Raw genomic sequence first — 16097 nt, 5'->3', positions numbered from 1 at the left:
TATAGGGAGTTTCAGAGAATAAAGAAAATACAACACATGACAGTTCTAAGAAAGAAATGAGTAAGTAATTTTCTTTACATTCCCATACCTTAATACCTGAGAGTAGAGAAGAACAAAGAAGCTTCTTTCCTGCTGATATTTTCCCAAGGATAGAATTTGGGGAAGTTTCTTTCTCTCTCTTTCTTTTTCTTCCTTTCTTTTTCTGGGGACAGAAATGAGGGGAGGGTAAGTTTCTGTGGTATGTGGGAATGACTGTTAGGCTTCAATTCAAGTATCTTGGTTACTACCGGAAAACACTTTGTTTAAAAAATAAAATAATGCCTTTTTATATGGCAATAGATGATATCTTCCCTGAATTTCCCTAGAGGGCCCAAGATAGAGAGTTGGAAATAAAGCAATGTCTTCATTGTTACTAGTAGGCTGAACGCTATGAAGAAATTCATTCTGTGCACCTTGACACTTTCAAGTTCTCTCTCTCTTTTTTTACAGCAGGGATTAAAATGTTATTTCTCTTTTTACTTCTAGATGAATTTCAAATTGTTTTGACTGGAAGAGGATTCAACTTGGGCAGTCGAAATGGGAGTGTTCTCTGTACCTACACTGTAAATGAAACCTACACAAAGAGTAGGTTCCTCAAGTGTTTCCTCCCCAAGTGTTCAAGTGTTTCCTCCTTTTTTTTCAATTGAAATCGACCATGCTATATTTTTAATCAAAGGAGAAAGAAATGAAGTCCAGTGGTAGTACAAATAGTAATAATATTTTTGTTATGTAATGATTATAACCTTTGTTTATAACTTAAGAAATGCTGAACCCTGTCCTAGGAAGCCTCATTTTACAAATAATGGTTCCAATTATCTGTAAGAGTAAAACAATTTGTCCATGGCAATATAGCCAGGAAAGGGCCAACCTGAAAGTTGAACCCAGTTTTCCTGACTATACTCTGTGTGGACCACATCAACTGCTTGATTTAATTGCTTCTTTCTCTAGATTTATTTATTATTACTCTTGCCTAAAAATCTAACTCTCTTGGACTATTCTACTACTTGTTGCTTTATTTTATTCTCACTCATTTTCTTTATCTAATTTCCCAATAACTTGCCAATCAGCTCCTCGACATAAGCTTTTTGTCTTACAGATATTTTATATATTTTATATATTTATATATTTCACATATTTTGATCTTCAGTGCCTGCTCAGCACAGTTTATTGATAGTTACCATATTTATGTAATTATGTTTTATTTTTCCTAATGTGTCTTTCAAAAAAGCAGATGAATATAATGTTTTAATCTTCATTCTGAGAAAAACTCCTTAAATAGATCTTAATATTCTGAGCATTTTGGATCTCTTTTAAGACATTTTTCTTCATCAATGATTGTAGTGGCTTCTAAAATTTTAATCTGTAATGCAGATGCTATAACTCTATGAACTCTGGTAGAATTATTTTTTGAAAGATTCATGTACAGTTTTGCTGTTTTCCTGATGGTACTAAATACTCCAGTAGCGCAGCTTTGCCTATGTACACAGCAACTGTTCAGTGTGTGTTTGTTGAATTAACGTGGTGAGGATCTCAGCATGGTAAATGTCATAATTAATTCTTCTCTTTCCTGTTAGGATCATCATTTTGGTGAGGCAAGACAATAATATTTGTAACAAATTCTTCATAGCAGATTCCACAATTGAAGAGGACAAAATAATTTTATTTTTATTCACTAGTCATCTGAATCTAAGACTTAGCTTTATGAGACTCCCTCTGAGTACATATTTGATTATAGTATGAACATATTTTTTCCTTCACTACATAAGATTAAGTTTATTAAAGTAAATCCCCAAACAAATAAGTGGAGTCAGATTGTATTTTCATCCCTTACATTCTAGGATTATCCATTTGATTATGGAACTTTTCTGAATATTTATAGTCCAAATTTTTTCTAATTTATTATTAAAATAGGATAATTTAAGCATTTAATTTTATTTATTTATTTATTTATTTAGGATACCACTATCTTATTAAACTCTTGAAATAAATTCATTCTCCTTTGGATATTCATCTATTCTCCATTATTTTTTATTTTTTTAATTTTGTTTATTCATGAGAGACACACACACACAGAGAGAGAGAGAGAGAGAGAGAGAGAGAGGTAGAGACACAGGCAGAGGGAGAACCAGGCTCTCCATGCAGGGAGCCCGATGCGGGACTCGATCCCAGGACTCCAGGATCGTGCCCTGGGCCAGTGGCAGGTGCTAAACCGCTGAGCCACCCAGGCTGCCCTCTCCATTATTTTTAAATTCTGCTTTTAAAATATATATCATTTCTCCTTCAAAGACTAAGATATTTGAAAAATGGAGGTGGAAAAGATGATAATTTTATAGTATCTACAAATATCCATGAATTTAGTCTAATAAAATATCATAACTTCTAACTTACCATTATTGCATATCAATGAGGCATATGATCTCTATTTTTTCATTTTCTTTTCCTTCTCTTTTTAGTTGAAAGTCTATTTAGTTCTTCATGGTAATATATCTAATGTTCCACTGTTGAACCCTGATTACCATTATGTTTTTCATACTGTTGATAAAACTTGTGTGAGATACGTAAAATTCTATATTAATTCAGTTGTGTTTTATTTTCTAGGTGTGAATCCAGTAAGTGTGGAGCTGAATTCTATGCTTTGTCCTGCACCTGCCCTGAGTAAAGTTGGAGAGTAAGCACTTCATTAACTTTTTGAAAACATGTTAGCTGTATAAATTATTAGGAAATGATGACAAATATACATTAATTATATACTACCTCTTTTTTTTTTTTTGATGTACAAAATGAACATGAAAATAGAAAGCTCAAGGCAAACCACTCTGGTTAGTACTTTATTTATAATATGCTTTTAGTAGGTTGAAAATGCTAAAGTCTGCTTTATCTGGTTTCTTAAATATTGATTAAAAGGCCCTATAAATATTTATCTGGATGGGTATGAGAACTATTGCTAGAGCCTTTAAATATTCAGAGCTACAGTCATTATTTCGAACTTGAGAGTATTACATTTACACATACACATTTACACACACACACACGAGTTCCAAAGTGAGATTTTGACTAATTACTATGGTAGTTAAATATCAAGATAAAAGAAGAAAAGGAACGTGGCTCAGTAAGGCATACCTTGGACTAGGAAATATTTGTGCTTTAATTTGTATCCAGGTCTTGTTAAGGTCTATTTTCTCATGTTTGTTAGTCTGGCAGTAAACCATAATGATAGCTGGTTAAAATAAGGGATGTTTAGTTTGGATGAAGAGCTTTTGTTTAAATCCCCTAAACACCGATAATTTCACTAGTCATTTAGTATTTCCATTTGTGATTTTCTTTTTACCCTATTATGAGGGAAATGATTGCAGACAGTTCAGATGTTCCCTAGTCCAACAATAGTGATGACAATATGTTTAGGATAATAAAAAAATTACAGGATTACTTTATATTGATCACACATATCCAGCAGAGGAAAAGAAAATATACAGAGTTTATTAGCTTCTCCTAGTTTTTCTGTTTCTGTCCTTGGCAGGAATGGTTTTGTTAAGATAATTCATTTATGTCACCCCCTCCACTTAAAATCCTTGATAATGGGTTCCCTATTCCCCTCAGAGTGAAAATCTAAATATTGCAATGTTCTACGAGGTTCTGTAGGATCTGGCCCCCCTCACTACGTCTTCCTTTTGCTCTTTCTGTTATGGTCACACTGATCTCTCTGCTGTTCTTTACAACTTTGGCACTTTTACACTTGTTCCCTATGCTTGAAATGCTTTGCTCCTCATTCACTCTCACTTTCTTCAGGCCTTGTTCAAATGTCACCTTGGGAAACCCTTCCTGATCACCCTATTTAATTGGTACAGTCTTCTCCCTCTGAAGTTTGGCACTCCCTCTTCCCTTTTCATGGTTAATTTTTTTCTCCCAAGCATTTATTTGTTCTTATATCTCTTTTCCTTCTAGGATAAATTTTGTTTTGTTTCTTGCTCTGTCTGTAACACCTAACACAATACTTGACACACAACAGATTCATAAATGTTTGTTAGATGAGAAGATGTCTGCATTTTTCTCAAATATTTTGAGTTACTAGTTATATAAGAAGCAAAAAGAGTACCTGTGATTGCTGGGGGGTCAGGGGCTTATATCAGGTAGGAGATAAATGACCAGAATCTTACTGGGGTGCATGTCATTTAAGAGAACAGGAAACTATCTTGGCTTTTTAATAACAGTGATTGGTTAAGGAGGACAGTTTACTTTCTTCTCCAGAGTAGTTATAAAATGCAGTATGCCTGTTCTGTCCCAGACACTGAATTTGTTTTGCCTTTCGACACTCTCATTTTGAAGAGGCTACTCTAGAAACTACTGATATTCTTCAGTGATTTGTAGATTGGCTAAATATGCAGGAGGCGTGATTTTAAAAAATCATATAGAACATAATAAATATGAGACATGAGAAGTTGTCATTGGTTTGGCTTTTGATGTTAATATTTCACCTACAAGCAAGCTGAGGATTTTGAGGGAAGGAGATCTGTCTAAAATAATAATTTTTGCTCGCTCTTTCTTTCTTTCTTTCTTCCTTTCTTTCTTTCTTTCTTTCTTTCTTTCTTTTTCTTCTTTTTTTCTTTTTTTCTTCTTTTCTTTCTTCTTTCTTTCTTCTCTTTCATTTTCTTTCTTTCTTTTTGGTATCAAGGACATGATACCACTGAGGCAAAGCATGAGAAGGTTTTATTTGTTAATGTATTGGGCATTACAATGATTGGAGACATCATTATTGTTCTTCTAAGTATGTTGTGAGTAATTTGGACCTTTCCTTTGCCTTGACTTTTATTCAGATACTTTTGTAGGTGATGAGCTCTCTTATGAGCTTGGATTAAAATCAACACAACGGAAACAGTTTAGCCTTGTAAGGTGACTGATGCTTAATATGTTTGCCTAATTAGCTTTTGGCTAAGAATTCAAGCCCATTAAGTAGCTAGTTAGTCTAGGTTTCAAACAAACACATCTGGCCCAACAATGAATGAAGGTTTTTCCTGTGTGAGGGTGACAGATGTGGTGATGGTTCCCCCTGTTCTCTCACTTAAATAATTAACAACACCCCAGTGAAGTAACCCTAGATAGACAGCCTCAAAGCCAGATGCGTAGTCTCAGAGCTGGATCCGTGGACATATGCCTCATCTCATTAGCCTGCTCTATCAGTTCCTTTCTCTTCTTTTTGTTACTTCCTGAATTCCATTGTGTTTGAGGATTATTCTTTTAAAAACCTAAAGGTTCCTGATTTTTTTTTTAAGATTTTATTTATTTATTCATGAGAGACAGAGAGAGAGAGAGAGAAAGAGAGAGGCAGAGACACAGGCAGAGGGAGAAGCATGCTCCATGCAGGGAGCCCGATGTGGGACTTGATCCCGGGACCCCAGGATTATGCCCTGGGCTGAAGGCAGGTGCTCAAACGCTGAGCCACCCAGGTGTCCCAGGTTCCTGAATTTTAATTTGTAAGAAGGTTAATGTGAAATTGCTTTACTTGGAGATGGGCAGCTAGGACAATAGATTTGCATTTGGAAATTGATCTTGTGGAGTGAACGAAGATTAAAGCTATCTGGGTAGATCTTATCCAGGTATATCATTGGTTAGCATTGTTGAAATGGGTCTTTGAAGTACTTTCTTTAAGAGAGATCTCTGTTTATCAAATTTCTTTATTTAATGTAGATTTCCAGGTTGACATGGATGGGTTTTTTTTTTTTTATTTTATGTATTTATTTGAGAGAGAGAGAGATCAGGAGAGAGAGTGGGAGAGGGAGAGAGCATGAGCAGGGGAGAGGGAGAGGAAGGGGCAGAGGGGGGAAGGGATAAGCAGACTCCCTGCTGAACTGGGGGCACAGGTGGAGGCAGAGGCAGAGTCAGGGTTCCATCCCAGGACCCTGGGATCATGACCTGAGCCAAAGGAAGAAGTTTCACCAACTGAGCCATCCAGGCGCCACTAAGGTAGATGGATTCTTAGTACTTAAACAGGAAGAATGCAAAGGCGGTAGTAATGAGGTCATTCTTTTGTATTTCTTTCGTTGGATGCAATTTAATTTTAAAATGTCATATGATTAAACATATTATCTTATCAAGAAAAATCTATAGATAGTTTGGGAGTTTATTTCCACCAGTGGCTCATTTGTACCGACATGTCTTAAGTTTGAATAGGAAGGACTCTGTGAAGTTCTTCACCTCCTTCTTTGGCAGGGCATTTACCTCATGGTGTGATGTGCAGGTGTCACCAGTGCTTGCAGTACAGGCTCATCCTCTGACCCCTGTTTAGTGAGACATCAACAATAGCACAGCTGCTCTGCAATAGTTGAGATCTCAAACCTGTAATTTGGCAAGAAGAACAGAGCAAATTGGGTAAATATACATAAACACATTGTGAAGGAAGAAAAACAGAACAGAATGAACCAGAGCCTTATCCTACAGCTTGTTTGATAGAGATGATTTAAGGAGGCATATGGTATAGTTAAATGTGCTTTCAAAAACATTGGCCAGAGTCTTCTGGCAAATATGAAATAAATATCTAAATCAGATGAAACTGATAGTATTAGTTCTTCTAAAAGGCAATGTGGGAAGAACTTGACAGAGTGTTTTGAGTAAGAAGTGGTGGGACATGAGTATATGTGGAAAATTTTAAGCATGTGATATTGAAGGGTCATTCAAATGAATGGTGTGGCAGACTTGGGGTTAGAGCCTGACTTGGTAATAGAATCTTTTTATTTTCTTTTTCAACGTTGTTATTTTTTTTCAATATAACTATTTTGCCTGGAATGAAATCTATTCATTCTGCTTCTCTTTCTTGGTTTGACAAATTCTGCTGTTAGCATAAATGAACACTTCTTTTCAAAAATATACCTATGTATGTATGTATTATACAATCTCTAATAACATTGTTTTAGTAGCAGGTGATATAATAATCCCTTATTCTCCTGTTCCTTATGAGGAATGAGACTTGATTTATTTATTTTTACCATGGATACTAGGACATTAGTTATATCTTTACTTTGAATGTAAACATCAAAATCTTGTGAGAGATCTAATCTAATCTAAACCTTTATAAGGCTGAGTTTCTTTATTTCTCAACCCCCCACCCCAATGGTAGAACATTTGTCTCTTCTTTCACATGATGTATTGCTTGCTAATTATACCTATAAATGTGATCAGTTCATCTAATCTGTATTGCATCTCTATCCCAAGTATTAGATTTGGTTCTGGAAATTGTCTTTTAAGAGGAACAACAGTCAATTTGGGCACATCGAAGGATGGCTCACAAGATGTTGCCTAGAATGGAAACATTAAATAGAGCATAATTTGAAATACTGAAAAATATATGATTCAAGGGTGACACATCAGCTGTCTGCAAACATCAGCTCTGTCATCTGAAAGACAGATTTGATTTATTCTTTATTGCTCCCAGGAAAGGAGAAGGAAAGAGTGGAAGGTAAAGGGAAGCACATTTCAGCTCAATGTAAAGAAGATCTTTCTAACAACTAGAATTACTTAGAGAGTGTTTTGGTAACCAGAAGTGTTCAAAGAGGAATAGATAGACGATGAGACAGAGGATATCCTTAAATATGTATTTAAATTCTCTTATATACTGCTTCTAAGTGTTATATTATCAATTTTTTTGATATTACTAAGGCATTTGACATTTTTGATGAAAAGCACTAAAAATCGAGTGATCATTTCAAAGTATATTTTTATATAATATTTTATTATTTTATTATAATAGGCAAAAACAGTTAAAGGGAGTTATTTTTGGTGTAATACTTCATCTCTGAAGATGGCTTTTTTTCCCTTTTGAAATCTAGCAGTCTTCACATATATTAGTTTACACATATATTGAAATATCTAAAAAAGAAGTTATTTTAATTCAAGAATCCTTTAACTTTAAAGAAAGTATCCTTAGACAAAACATTAATTTACATATATGCTCATCACTAGAAGTGAAATCTGTAAACTATTTGTAAATATAAAGACCTATTTTTTCAACTCATAATCTTTATTATGGATAAAAGTAACTTTTATAAAGCTCTGCAGAATAATAGTAGCACTCAATTTCAAAATTGTGCAAAATTGTGCAAAATTGTGTATGTGCAAACTGGAGGTAAATTATTTATTACTTCTAGCAAATGTCTTTCACAATTTTATTTAATTTTCTCAACTTTTTAATGGATCATAAAATGGCAATCTTTTATTGGATACACATAAAGTCAGTAGTAAATGAATACCTTGCAAATAAGTTACTATGGACCTAAATGTCAACCATATTTCATGGTGTATGAAATTTCTTAGTTCAAAGTAGCCCTGACATATGGCCCTGAGCTAGTTTATTTGGGAACTCCCCTACATCTTTAAACATTAAATAAACTCACTGTGACCATTAGGACTTACTGAATTTTATTTACTTACTTATATATCACAATACTATTTAATAATTTTTCATGTGGAACGAATTTAGTTTTATCACTGTTGAGTACCAACTGACGTTAAAATGCACTTCAAACAATCTTTTTGTTATGGTAATTTGTTTAAGTTTTTTCTATCCCTCTTCTTTTTTTTTTTCTTAAGTGAACTCTAGGCCCAATGTGGGGCTCGAACTTATGACTCTGAGATCAGGAGTCAGTGCAATATGAACTGAGCTAGCCAGGCATGCCTACCCTTCTACTCTGGAAAAATATTCTAAGGTTGGAACAAAGGGTGGATTAAGATATTTGTAAGCAATTCTAAGCAATGTAGAACCAATTTACAGAAAAGGATGTTGGAAGTTGTCAGTTCTCAGCCTTCTTTACCCTGACCACCCCTGCCTTATGCACCGTGGGCCAGTCCTGTCTCAGAAGTTCTCCCTTTGTCTTTCAGGACTTTATACTTTCACCTCCTTTGGCGGCAGCTTCTCAGATGTCACTGCAGGCTCCTCTTCTCAGAGTCCCTTAACTCAGTTATCATTATGCATCTTCTCTAAGGCTTTCTTTTCATGATGATGAGCTCCAAATCTCTAGACAGGATCTTTTCCTTAGCTCTCAACCCATGATCCAAAAGTCCACCATCCAAAAACAACAACAACAACAACAACAACAACAACAACAGTCCACCATCCACATGTCTGCTGACTCACTGGGATTTTTAATGGGCACATTCAACCTGAAATTCCCAAGTACAACTTATACTCCTTCTCCTGTGTTTTCTATGCAATCCACCTCACAATAAGACAGGGATTTTGATCATCTTTAATGATTTCTTTCCTCCTCCTCTTACATATCCAATAAATATCTGATCATTTTTATTCTGACTCCTTAATATCTCCCAGTTTTCATTTTCACACAACCCTTATTGCCACTATTTCAGTTCAGTCTGACTTTGGTTCTTATTTGAAATACACCAAGATATTCATATTTGGTCTTTCTACCGTAGAATTTACTCTTCCAATTCATGCTCTACCCTGTAAAAAGAATATTTGTAAAACACATAGTTTAAGAACTCTTAAGACTAATTCCAAATGTTTAAAAGATGGCATCCTGGGTTTTTCATGATCCTTCTCTACTCTCCTTTCCAGCCTCAGGCCACATATTCTCAGTTTCACACTCTGTGTTACTGCCATGTTGAATGGTTTTTAGTTCCTTGACTGCTTTGTGCCTTTCTTACCTTCCAGCCGGTCAAATAGCACTCCTTCCTCTTGGATCCCTTTCTAATCCCAGTTCCTCATCATTCATCTTTGAGTGACTTCCTGCAGGAAAGGAAACCTTGGTTGATGTGCCCGTGGCAAAGCCGAACTAGCCACACCTAAGCAGGAGGGGAAGGCAGAGGGAGAAGGAGAGGTAGACTCGCTGCTGAGCAGGGAGCCCCATTTGGGGCTGGATCCCAGGACCCTGAGACCATGACTTGAGCTGAAAGCAGACACTTAACTGACTGAGCCACCCCGGTGCCCCCTCTCTATAATTTTTATATTACAGTGAGTAGAAGTTTGTTAAGCCAAGAAGCATTAGGTAATGATTTTATTGCTGCTTTATATTCTTCTGTGTTATCTGTATTATTTTTTCAGCTTGGGTCTAAGAGATTTTATATAAAAAGTATCTTGTTATTCTAAATAATCTGTTAGAAAAATAGTCAGGTGTTACAATAATGTGAGAATACCTGCTGTGTTCTAGCCACTGTGTTGGCTATTTTATGCTTATTATTTTATCAAGCTCTCCTCCCCCAAATAACTCTGACATAGGTAAAATTATTCCCATTTTACAGATTGAGGAATGGAAGATTGAAAGTGCAGTGACTAGGCTTCGAACCCAGAATTCCTAATTCCTCAACTCCTGGCCTAGACCTTTCCCCTTTTATAATTTTAATTGATTTTGAGGATAAATAAAAATGAACTCTACCCTCACTTCTCACTTCTGTATGGAATTAAGTAAAACCAGCATGGACTTTCATACATTTCTATCCATAGTAAAGTCTCTATAACTGAGAGTGTGGGTTTTACTGTTAGTAATACACTAACCAGAAGTAGGAGTTATGTAGGAATGAGAAATCTGTAGATACTAACAAAACTGACATGAAAATATGATGGAAAACATTACATACATGTGTTGGAGTTTTAGGGTAATGAAAGATCAGGGCATTAGGTTTGGGTTAGAGGGTGGGGTGGCTTTATCAATCTGTGTGCCAGCAAAGGAGCAGCATAACTTTGGGCAAATGGTATCATTCATGGCAGTGCCGGTATCATACCAATAATTTCAAAAATGTTTTTCTAAAGAAATGAAAATGTTTAAAAACAGAAGTAACTTTAATAGTGTATTTTTCATGTTAGCTTAGCATTTAGTGAATGCCCTCCTACTTAACCATGAGCAATATATGAATATAACAAAAATCTGGAGGAACGTCACTCAGCTCTTGCCAATGAGAGACATTTAAATGTAAGACTCTAATGTATTTATCAAGGATTAAGGAATTATGGGGTAGAAATAAAAGCACTTTGACTACAGAGTCAGAGAAGTTCAATGTTTGGGCAAGTTACTTTCATAAGCTTGGGTTTCTTCACTTGGAAAGTGGAAAAAAAATGCTGCTGTCCGGCACAGTGGGTCTCTTGAAGGTTAAATGAAAAGATGAACGCAGTGTGCCTGGCTCATAGTAGGGACTTGATAAATGCCGTCGCGGTCAGTGCTGTTGTTGATGCCCATGCTCTGCTCTCAAGAAGGTGAAGATAATATTGTTTCAGTTGAGGACACATGTCCAAAGAATCATCAGATGACTTTCCATATCTGTGGAGATTCAACTCAGTTTTATGTGACACTAGCTACATCATACTGGGCTGAGATTTAGGGATAGTGCACAGTTGTTTTGGTTGCCTACAAGATCTTGTCAGGAAAGAGTGAACTTCTGTTCTTATTCCACTTAGATAAGCATTTGTTTTTTTTTTCTTCTTCTTTTTTTTCAGTCTGGAAGCATTAATATTTTTAATGTTTCCTTCATTAATTAGAGAAAAGATTTATTTCTGGTGAATTCTAAGTGCCAGATTTTAAACAACCTCAGTCTATATCTACTGAACCCATGAAAGCTGAGTCAGTAAGATTACTTGCAACAATCATACATTATGGTGAATCAGATCATCTTCCCCCAAACTAAAACCATGCCTACCATGTCATATGCTTTCTGGTACATGTTTTAAAAATAGAGGAATTGGAAACCAGGAGAGATTATTTTTGGATTCAACTATGCTTTGTCTTCAAAAAAAATAAAACAAAACAAGGGACTCAGTTCTGCAGAATAAGCAAATTGGGTTGAAGTTTTCTTTCTTAAATAAACCACTTGGCATTCTGTGGTGAACTAGTTCAAAAGTTCAAACAAGTTGATGTAAACATCTTAAGTTCTCATTTGTTTCTGGATATAGCTAAACTTGTTTTTAATATTTTGGAGGGAATGATTTACAAGAAATATTTTTAATAAGAGTATTTGTGAGTTTTGAAGAAGAGTTCAACTCTAAATTTGCTAGGAGTATCTTTCTTGGTGGCTCTGTCCTGTATGAATCCAAACTACATATCACGTTGAGCAAAGAAACACATTAAAGACTTTGATTTCAGCAAGCCTGTATGGTTTGATGGGAAGACTTCAAAATTAGTTAGAACCCTATGTAGCTTTACCAGTTTAGGCAAGGTAATTAGCATTTCTGAGCATTCTGTACCCCATCTGCACAACTGTGAAACTACTCCTTACTTTAAGGGCTATCGTGTGGATTAAATGAGATAACATCCATAAAATGCTGAGGGTGGTGTCTGGCACATAGCAGGGACTAAATAATATACTTTATCTCCCCTCTCTGGCATCATAATTGAAAATTTTATCCGTGGTTTGAGATTGCTTCTCTTTTGTCATAATTCTCTGTATCTAGTAGTATTTGGCTTTCAATTCAAGAGATAGGGAGGAAATCTTCTAAATATAACAAAATTTACTAATTCAGAGTAATCAGTAATTTACTAATTCAGTAATTCAGTAATAGCTAAAGTATCTTAGCTATTAATTCTTGGAATTTAGAATATTTTGTGAGAATGGGAGTATGCCACTGCATAGGAGCTAGATCACCAAAATGTTACCTACTACTTTCTACTTTAATGAGTGGATAGCTTTGAAATGTTGGCATACTGATCATTATAGGATAATATACTGTGTAAACTATTTTAGAAAAGGTCTGTTTCCTTAATATTTAAAAATCTCCTTGTCATTTTTTTTGCCTTTTGATATCTTGTTAGAGCTATTTTTTTTCCCTTGTTAGAGCTATTTAATAATAAAAAAGTTACCAGGGGGGCCTGGGTGGCTCAGTCAATTAAGCATCTGGACTCTTGGTTTTTGGCTTAGGTCATGATCTCAAGGTCGTGAGATCAGGCCCTGCATCGGGCTCTGCGGTGGGCATGGAGCCTCCTTAAGATTCTTTCTCTCTCCTCCCTCATCCCTCCTCTGATGTTTTGTGTGCCCTTGCTCTCTCTCTCTAAAAAAATTTTTAAAAAAATTTAAAAAGTTACCAACTCCTGGCTGACTGATCCCAAATAATTAATTACTAGAATCTGAATTAATGCAATTTTAATTATTACTAATTGTCTTATAGTTTGAAATCATGTTTCCAAAATAAGAGCTGCAGTCTAACTTTGATGTATCTTAGTCATGAAAAAAAATTATTCTTTCTTTTACCTTTGCTGAGATATTTTGATGTCCTGGGACCATCTACAATAAATACCCACAAGGAAATTGCATTCTCTTTTTTCTTCAGTTTATTTCTCTTGTATTATCACTTTCTCTATGTTTTACCCTTGAATGATTTATTATTTCCAATTTTTTTATTCTTAATAATCTTACGATGATAGTAATGTCTGAAGATAGGAAAAATAAGCTAAATAGGATGTAAGTAAGGGTTTTTCTCTTCTTTTTAGTTTTGGTGAAAACAGTCTTAGCATTTCTCTCAAGGAATTTTTTAATGTTCTTATTTACATTAATACTTCTGGAACGATTAGATCATTTAAGAGATTTGCCTCTGGCTACTAAGTAAGGACTGGACCAAAGGATGAAAGGAAAAAGCTGGGATAACTGATCAAAAATAGACTTTCCTACTAGTTTTGAATTACATAAGGAAATTAAAACCTCCTATAATCCTCTGGTTTTTAATTTGTTTTTAATGATTTTTTTTCATTTTCTTTCAGAACTCTCGATGTTTCGGTGAGCTTTAATGGAGGAAAATCTGTCATCTCGAGTTCATTAATAGTCACAGCCACAGAATGTGTAAGTAAAAAGTTTGCATAAAGTTACTTTTTAAAAATGATTCCATCCAGAAATAATTTATGGATTGTCAGTGTTGTTGCATGCTGTAATAAGGAAGATGTAAACAATGACAGTGGAGACTACCACAAAAACTCTGTATGGAATTTATTTTAGATTTTTTTTTAACCTTTAGCCTTATTAAAAAGAGATTTTAAGATAGTACAAATTTTATTTTGATATATATGAAATTCAAGTCATATTTAAATTAAAAATAAGGTAGGAGAATGATTTTCCAATGAAGCATTTTCCTTGAAACATTAAATATCAAAAAAAAAAGAAACATTAAATATCAAAATGGAATACAGTTTTTTCTCTCATGAAGGTTGAATTGTTGTCTAAGACTTGATTATGTTTTTGAAATTATTAGCATATCTTAATGATGACCTCACATTTTGTTTATTTTAAATGTTGGTGCTTTCTAATATGAGTAAGTAATTTGATTTTGATAGCTTGATATATCTAGATTAGAACTCTGTTTTGATTGAGATGATTAATTTGTATTACCTAAGATGCAATAGTTTAGAATGTAAACTTCATTGTTAAGACAGTGTTTTCCTTATAGTTAAGTTTTGGGGTTCATTTTTTTGATATTTGATTGTTGAACATGAAAACAGCACTAAAAGGAACTGATCACATGGCTATTATTTTTATGAGTATAGTATCTTTTTAAAAAGTGCATTACCCAAAGCAAAAACAACAACAACAAAAAAAACCCTAAATTTTTGCCCTTCAAAAGACCAAAATTATAAACCAAAACATTTTCTCACATCTCATGGTCTCACAGTTTTATATTTTGATCTTTTAATCAGAGAGATATCCTTCCTTCCAAAAACAAAATAATCCAATATTATCTGTATGGAGACAATGGTCTTTCTCATTGTAAGATAACATTACAAGGAAAACAAACATCTATAGGGACCCTTGGGCCATTATTGAATTCTCTGGATAAGTCTTTATCAACACCTGTCTCTGTTTTGAAAATACCTAGTTTTTGTTTTTTCTCTTTTTATTTGTAATTCATGTTGCAATTTGCAGATTTCCTTGTCTCTCAGGATGTGGTTGAGATAGCAAACATTTGTGGTAATAGAGTTTCTCAGTGTTGAGCTCACTGAAACAGTGTTCTTTCGCCATCCTTCCTCTTACTCTGTGCCTCTAAGCCATCTTATTTCACCTCTCTTCCATGCAAACAGGAAAATAAGTTTTTGTATTCTATAACTACTCACAGTTTTGGTGTGCAGGGATGCTGAGATTAAGTGACTCATTTGGAATTTACACGTCATGTACTTTTCTGAAAGTCTTCCGAGGCCTTTCCGGTTCTCAGGAAGAGTACATTTGTGACTCAAGTTTAAGAGTAAGGTGATTTTTAAAAAAGTGACGTTGGTTGTGTCAGTGAGAATGTGGAGGGCAAGTTGTTATATTAAGTAAGGGATCAAAGAAATTTTCATTATTCTGTCAAAGAATAAAGACTTGAGGAAGGTGAGGGAGTGAACCCTGAAAACTACCCAAGGGAAGAATGTTTTTTATGCAGCAGGAACAGCTAGAACAAAGCCTAAGGAAGCACTCTATCTGACAAGTTTAAAGGAAGGCTAGAGTGGAGATAGCTGGGGCGAGCAGGAGTTTCAAGATTGGTGGACAGAAGGGAATATATTACGTAGGGTTTTGCAAGGATTTGAGTTTTTCTTCTGAGTGAAATGGAGAACCATTGGATAGTGACATGATATGACTTAATACTTTGAAAAGATCATTCTGGCTACTGTGTAAAAATAGACTTTGTAGGGGGTGCAAATGTGGAAATACAGAGACCAAGTCCTTCCTTGGCTGTTTCAGTAATCTAAGAGAGGGGAGGATGGCTCCACTAAAAAGACAGCAGTGGAAATGGTAAGAAGTGATTGGATTTGGATATATTTGAGTAAATGTGGAGCACGTGGGATGCGTAGACAGATTATATGTGGCTATGAGAGAAGAACATTAAAGATAATTCTAAACTTTTCACCTGCGCAACTAGAAGGATGCGTTGTTGTCAGGTAGAGCAGTGTTTAGAAAAAGTGGCAGCTTCTGTTTTGGAAATGTTGAGTGAAAGATGTCTATATAGCCATTCGCAGTGGAAATATCATAAAAGCAGCTGAATACACAAGTCGGAATTCTAGAAAGAGGTCTGGATTGGAGATACACATTTGTGAGTTGTATAGAATGAAGTAGTCAACAAATTCCACATGATTTTTACTGAAAAAGAAAAAAAAAGAGAATGGCTTTCAGGA

The 16097-nt window shown here is 34.9% G+C and overlaps 1 protein-coding gene across 2 annotated transcripts in view; it reads left to right on the top strand.

The window, feature by feature from the left end:
• Window positions 1-16097, top strand: part of ANTXR2 (ANTXR cell adhesion molecule 2) — a 159280-nt gene that overhangs the window by 45718 nt on the left and 97465 nt on the right. For both annotated transcript variants that reach the window (XM_077882636.1, XM_077882637.1), the window contains exons 9-11: window positions 526-624; window positions 2638-2707; window positions 13722-13800. In XM_077882636.1, coding sequence (XP_077738762.1) covers window positions 526-624; window positions 2638-2707; window positions 13722-13800 — 248 coding nt within the window. The remainder of the gene's footprint in view (window positions 1-525; window positions 625-2637; window positions 2708-13721; window positions 13801-16097) is intronic.

Source organism: Canis aureus, chromosome 33 (genome assembly GCF_053574225.1).
Source record: "Canis aureus isolate CA01 chromosome 33, VMU_Caureus_v.1.0, whole genome shotgun sequence".
NCBI lineage: Eukaryota > Metazoa > Chordata > Mammalia > Carnivora > Canidae > Canis > Canis aureus.
Note: the sequence above shows the minus strand (reverse complement) of the source record. Positions and strands in the feature narration are given on the sequence as shown.